At 35.1% G+C, this 6,077-nt stretch overlaps 2 protein-coding genes across 2 annotated transcripts; one reads left to right on the top strand and one right to left on the bottom strand.

The window, feature by feature from the left end:
• Positions 1 to 425: 425 nt before the first annotated feature.
• LOC107916532 (TIP41-like protein) lies at positions 426 to 3,077 on the top strand. Its single transcript, XM_016845804.2, has 7 exons — positions 426 to 971; positions 1,107 to 1,203; positions 1,439 to 1,552; positions 1,675 to 1,734; positions 1,821 to 1,862; positions 2,074 to 2,202; positions 2,782 to 3,077. The coding sequence occupies exons 1-7, from the start codon at positions 646 to 648 to the stop codon at positions 2,914 to 2,916; spliced, it is 903 nt and encodes a 300-aa protein (XP_016701293.1). The 5' UTR covers positions 426 to 645; the 3' UTR covers positions 2,917 to 3,077.
• Positions 3,078 to 3,632: 555 nt separating this feature from the next.
• LOC107916533 (zinc finger protein 4) lies at positions 3,633 to 4,931 on the bottom strand. The gene is made up of 2 exons (XM_016845805.2): positions 4,767 to 4,931; positions 3,633 to 4,470 (listed from the first exon to the last, which is right to left on the bottom strand). The coding sequence occupies exon 2, from the start codon at positions 4,461 to 4,463 to the stop codon at positions 3,840 to 3,842; it is 624 nt and encodes a 207-aa protein (XP_016701294.1). The 5' UTR covers positions 4,464 to 4,470; positions 4,767 to 4,931; the 3' UTR covers positions 3,633 to 3,839.
• Between the last annotated feature and the right edge of the window lie 1,146 nt (positions 4,932 to 6,077).

The raw sequence follows: 6,077 nt of genomic DNA on the forward strand, positions 1-6,077 counted from the left end.
GTAAGTAGTACCATTTTCTATAAAATGAGAAATGAGAAACTCATAAACATGTGGTGATAAACTTAGATTTTAGTATCATATTGCTTTTCTTTTTATACGTTCATGTTGGTTTTTGTCATATTAATATTCTTTTTATGCGTTCAGATTATTTTTTCTTTTTTTTTAAGAATAATTTTTTGAATTTTATATATTTTTATCAAATTTTAGATTTTTTTATAATAACTTTTATTTTTTAAATATTTAGAATTAAGATTAAATGTAAATATTAATAATTAGTGATAAAAAAACCACGCCAATATTCTATTAAAGGCTTGACGTTATTAAAACTCTAGTCAAACATTCCTTTAACATGAATTCAAATTATGTGACTTGTCCTATTCCTAATATTGTATAAAATTTTCTTTTTATAAAAAAATACATGTTAATTTTTATCCTTAAATGGCTTATGAGTTGGGCTTTAAGTTTGAAATGCCGGGAGGGACCGATTAGGGTTCTGAAAATCTTATTGGACCTAGAGCCTAAAACGGATTCGACATGAGAGAATAACCAACGTTGAGGAAACGGCGAAGATTAGGAAGAGAACAACTTTGGTTGCAAGGCAAAAGAGGGAAAAACAAGGCGTGAAGTTTGGTAGAATCGGCGAAGATGGAAGTGGAAGTAGACGAGAAAGACCTAAAATCGGCGGGAGCCGAGCTTTTGAAAGATGGAAGGCGCGGTTTACGTATCCATGGATGGGAGATCGAGTCCCTTAAGCGCTCTATTCTCAATTCCTCCACTCTCCAACAATGGGAGCAAAAGCTCCATACCTCTCACTTTCCGGAAATGATTTTCGGTGAAAGTTGTTTGGTTCTTAAACACCTCGGCAGCGGCACCAAAATTCATTTCAATACATTCGATGCTTTGGCCGCTTGGAAACAGGAAGGTTTGCCTCCCGTTGAAGTTCCTGCCGCTGCTAAATGGAAATTCAGAAGGTCTAAATCTCATGTTCTTTCATTTTACCTTTTCTTTAATTTAATTTGCAATCGTGTTTTTCGATTTTTTATTTTTTTATTTCTTTTAAGTGAAAAACTAAAAGTGAAGCAAAATTGATTGCTTGGATTTTGCAGTAAACCCTTCCAGCAGGTGATATTGGACTACGACTATACGTTTACAACGCCTTATTGTGGAAGTGAAACGGTTGAGCTGGAGCTGGATTCAGACAAGGTCTGAGCTCTTTTTCATATGCGACTTACTTTTAAACCGTTTCTTGAATTAGGGTTTCTTTCATTTTTTAATGGAATTGTAAAATGACTGACATACTTTTGACAGTTTTGTTGTTTGGGAATTTAGAAATTAGGAATTTTCAACAATGGTTTATCTTTGTTTCCTATAGCTAATTTGAATTGTTTTTTTAAATGATGATGATGCTATTTTCGTTGGTATTGTACGTTGTGGTCAGCATGGAAGTGGGGGAATTTCTGGGGGGGACTCGGGCCTCCATTGGGAAGATTGCAAAGAGCAGCTTGATATGGCAGCACTCACATTAAGGGAACCTATTTTGTTCTATGATGAGGTCAGCTTCTTAGATTATAAATATAGTATGAAAGATGACGGCATGACGCAATGTATTTTATGTGCTCTTCTTGATACTCCTATGTTTGAAATTACAGAAATAACCATGTTTTTGTTTTGCAGGTAGTTTTATATGAAGATGAATTGGCTGATAGTGGAGTGTCACTTCTAACTGTGAAAGTGGTAAATTTTGATTTTTGAAAGGATTGTAATCCATAAAATGTTAGAATGGAAGACAACTAATTACATTATTGGTTTTCTTTTCCCAGAGAGTCATGCCAAGTTCTTGGTTTCTACTCTTGCGATTTTGGGTAAGTTGGGAGACTAGCACTGCTCTTAATCTATGCTATTGACATTTTCCTAGCAATCATGTTTTTACCAATCACCTGCTGCCCCCTTTTTTTCCTCTTTATCCTGGAAGAAATGCTGAGCTTGGTTCATGTGGTTGCCTGAAAACCCCTTAATATATAAGCTGCTTAAATATGTTTCCACTTTCAGCCATTGTCTCTGTTTCTCTAACAGCTGCGAGTTGACGGAGTGCTAATGAGATTAAGGGACACTCGCATGCATTGTGTTTTTGACGAGAGTGCAAATCCTGTCATTCTTAGAGAAAGATGTTGGAGGGAAGGAACATTTGAAGCTTTGTCTGCTGTAAGTATATAATCATTCAGACACTTACTTTCTCTCTGTTATTTGTGTGTCCTTGCCTACACTAACTTGTATTCATTTGCATATATGTACTTGGGAATGTTACCTGGGAAACTTGTTTTCTGCCTTTTAAGTTCAAGTGGCAAGCCACAAGCTAAATTTGTGTTGCTACAAACTTTATGTAGTTTTTCATTGTTTCTCCAAACCAGTGCCAGATGAGAATTCATTTAATGAATTTCTGTCATGGTATGTTAACTTTAAAAATGTGCTATTTGAAGTGGCTATTTTTCCTTCTTTTGGTGTTGTTGGGGCGGGCAAGTATCTCCTTAAATCTAACTCAAGTTGAACGTTGTTCCTAAGCACAATATTAATGTTTGGCAATATAGCCTTGACAGCCACAACACTGACTTGATAGATTATCAGGTAACATTAGTGTCACCTTTGATGTATGTCTATCAAGGGATGCAATAAAATTAGCGCATTGAATCTTATATATATATATTATGAACAAAAGAATCTTTTTCTGCTTAATCTTATGACATTGATGTTTTGCTTCTTGATGCTTTTCTAACTATGGCGCAGAAAGGATATCCTACTGATTCTGCTTCATATAGTGATCCAAGCATCATCAGCCAAAGGCTACCTGTCATCATGCATCAGACCCAAAAGCTTGTAGTCCCTGGTAATGTAAATTGCCACGCGCAACAGATTCATTAGTTGAATATGTAGACATTGCGAATTTGATCCATTTCGGTGGATTCATAAGCAAAAAAAATCATGTTCATGCACTTGATGTACCATTAACAAGCAAAATTTATGATGTGATTTTGAGTGTAAGCAAGAATAAGAATTCTCTATCTAATATTTGTTTTAAGGTATTATAGTCTCGTCTTTTCCAGCATTAACCATGACAATTGCCAGGAGTGGAAAGAAATCAAGCAAAGTTGATAAACTAGAAGGTGTGGTTTAGGTTTGATCCATGCAATCTCTAGTGGTTGCAGTCACCCTAAAACCATAGCAATCCGTAAAAACATTTAACCAAATTGTACCCTTTGTTATAGGGAAAATTTCCTTGCAGTCCACAAAGATTACTCAATGATCTCGTTTGCATAAACATGTGAAAGATGAGTACGAGTTTAGAACGGGTAAGTTTAGAAAAATATTAAATAAGTACAATCTGTTTAGTAAACATGTAAACAGTGTATTAAATATGAAATGATAAATTTAAACCAGACCAACACGATACGTTCAATGTGTGGAATAGTGTGTATATCTCGGAATAAATGATCCTTTGTGACAAACAAATGCCATTATTTTTAGTTTAGGAATTGATGGACTTCTTCGAAACTACAATTAGATTTGAAAGAGTTAGAAAGGATTCATGGAGAAACTAGAAATTAAGAACCAAAACGAAGAAACCGAAAAGCAATATCTAGGGATGATCTTGATTCTTTCATTTTGGAGAAAAAAAAGGAATAAAGAGACTAATAACTAAAATACCAATGCACAGTGAAAGGACATTCTTGGCGTTTCTTCTAGTTATTTTTAAGGCAGAAACAGAAGCGTAGCACTGAGTCTCTAAAGTCGTCAGGCGAGTTAGTATCTGTGCTTTGATGTATGAACAAATCTCCAATCATTGATTAGAGTCGAAGATTCAAGTCCAGCTTTGATGGGTCGGAGGATGGTGGTTTTGGTGACTGAGGATCCAATCGGAAGCTTCCTGGCCACATAAAATCCATTGCATCATCCACTGTAAACTGCATCCCTGACCCTGACATTCCAAAACCTGTGTAAGTTTCGGTAAACCTTGCTACACTTGCAGCTCCATCTCTGCTGGGTTTATGCACTAGGGAATGAGGTCGAACACCAAGTGATCGAACCATATGATTACTACTACTACTACTACTACTACTAATCATTGGCAAAGCCATCATAGACGACGACGTCATCCGCTGGGAGTGGTATCTCCTGGCCGCACCCCTCTCCCTCTTGTGGGCGTTTTGGTGGCCACCCAAGGCTTGTGAACTGTAAAACTTCCTCATGCAGAAGTTACATGAGAAAACCTTGGTTGAAACTGGTGTTAGTTGAGTGTCAGAATCTCCTGCTGTTGATACTGAATTCCCACCCAAGCTCAGGTTCAACCACTCTCCTGCTTTCCCTTCTTCAACTGCTTCATTGCTATCTCCATCAAATCTTAGCTCGCTTTGTTGTTTGATACATATAGTTTCAGGTTCAGCTGCTTCCTCTTGTCTTTGGAAAATCATATTTTCTCTGTAATTCAGAAAAAAAAAGGGACGTTAAAGCAAGGGTTGAAAGGATTCACAAAGGTTTCTTTTTTTTTTTTAGCTTTTGGTATAAGTGGAAGTCTTGGATCAAACTTTGAGAGAAATAAATGGTGGGATAGTAAGAGGGTTTGATGTCTGCCCCTCTTTTTTTATTCATCACATTTTATTACATGAATTCCACCCGAATTTAGTAATTTTAAGACACGACACAAGCAAGATATAAAAATATATATGAACATGATTAGGTTTATTTCATAGGGGTACTGCTTATGTCATACTTACTGTTGCCCCTTATCAAGGCTTGGGATTCCCCACTTCCATCTTTCAGCTCCTTTATTGTTTCTTTCCTTGTCGAAATGGGAACAACTTTAGTTATATGATTCCTTTTGGAGTAAGAAAATTGAAATCCAAACGAGAGTTGCATTTATGGTAAAAACTTATCATAATCTTAAAATAGTTCCCACAACCCCAGCTTTTATATATATGGACCACTCAGATAACATAACAAAGAAATTTCCCATTTAATCATAGCTTTGCTTTAGTGATTAATTATCAGAATTTGAAGCAATTAAGCATGAATTTACATCCTAAATTGAAACTGCTCAAGCAGGTGATTCTCAGTCCTCATTTCACTAACCTTTTCCTTTAGCAGTTTCGATTACTATTCCGATAATTACCCTTTTTCGCTTAATCAATATTGTAAACGGTTAATTGAATTAATGATATTTAAATTCTAAATTGAGTTTTTGTACGATATTAGTTAAGTTTTGTTTTTGATAAATCTAGTTATGGTTATATTTAAAATACGTGAATTCATATATATTTTTATAATAAATAAAATATGGAAGTAGTATGTTAGTTAAATATAATGTGGATGGAATTTAAAGAAACGTATGACATTTGTTATTATAACTATTGGCAATAATACTGTAATAAAAAAAGACCTTCCATCCACCCATAATATAATTAACATGAGAAAAAGATGGGAGGAAAGCACTAACAAAAAAGATGGAGTAGTAGTTCCCCTGTAGTTGTGATGGGCAAAGTGATGAGTGAGTGATTGAGAAGCTTTGTTGAATATAGTATTAGAATAAGAAATGTAGATGGAGTGATGGGATTGGTAGGTTTAGTTTGGATTGTAATAACCCCGTTTGGGTGATGGGGAGGGGACCCAGAGAATGGGCAATAATTATAAGCAACAGGAGATAGGATAGGATGGTATTGGTATCTATATATCTTAACCCAATTTTAATATGTTGTTTTTGTTGGACAACAATATCTATGCGGGTGTCTTCATGTTGGAGATTTCACTTCTTTGTCTTTTTCCTTTTCAATTTACACCTATGGAGTAGTCACCTATGTTTCTTTAGACTAAGTGTATTCACACTTGACAACCACTTCTAATTTTTATTATTATTTTTATAAGTAAATGATATCACTTTTTAGATTTGATATATCATTTGATTTGTTGAGAGTGTATGTATGTATATTACCCATATATAATGAACTATATTGTTAAACTCTAAACTCACAATTTTGTCAAATGAAGGATATCTATTTCAGTCAATCACATGTGAGGGACAACTTAGCCCT

This window comes from Gossypium hirsutum, chromosome D12 (assembly GCF_007990345.1).
Source record: "Gossypium hirsutum isolate 1008001.06 chromosome D12, Gossypium_hirsutum_v2.1, whole genome shotgun sequence".
Lineage (NCBI taxonomy): Eukaryota > Viridiplantae > Streptophyta > Magnoliopsida > Malvales > Malvaceae > Gossypium > Gossypium hirsutum.

Bases quoted from the DNA above. Each gene is read 5' to 3' on its own strand.
- LOC107916532 (XM_016845804.2), top strand. From the start codon at position 646: ATGGAAGTGGAAGTAGACGAGAAAGACCTAAAATCGGCGGGAGCCGAG. The intron at 1,735-1,820 runs GTAAATTTTGAT...TTCTTTTCCCAG, and splicing joins CACTTCTAACTGTGAAAGTG to AGAGTCATGCCAAGTTCTTG. The intron at 2,203-2,781 runs GTAAGTATATAA...ACTATGGCGCAG, and splicing joins CATTTGAAGCTTTGTCTGCT to AAAGGATATCCTACTGATTC.
- LOC107916533 (XM_016845805.2), bottom strand. From the start codon at position 4,463: ATGATTTTCCAAAGACAAGAGGAAGCAGCTGAACCTGAAACTATATGT.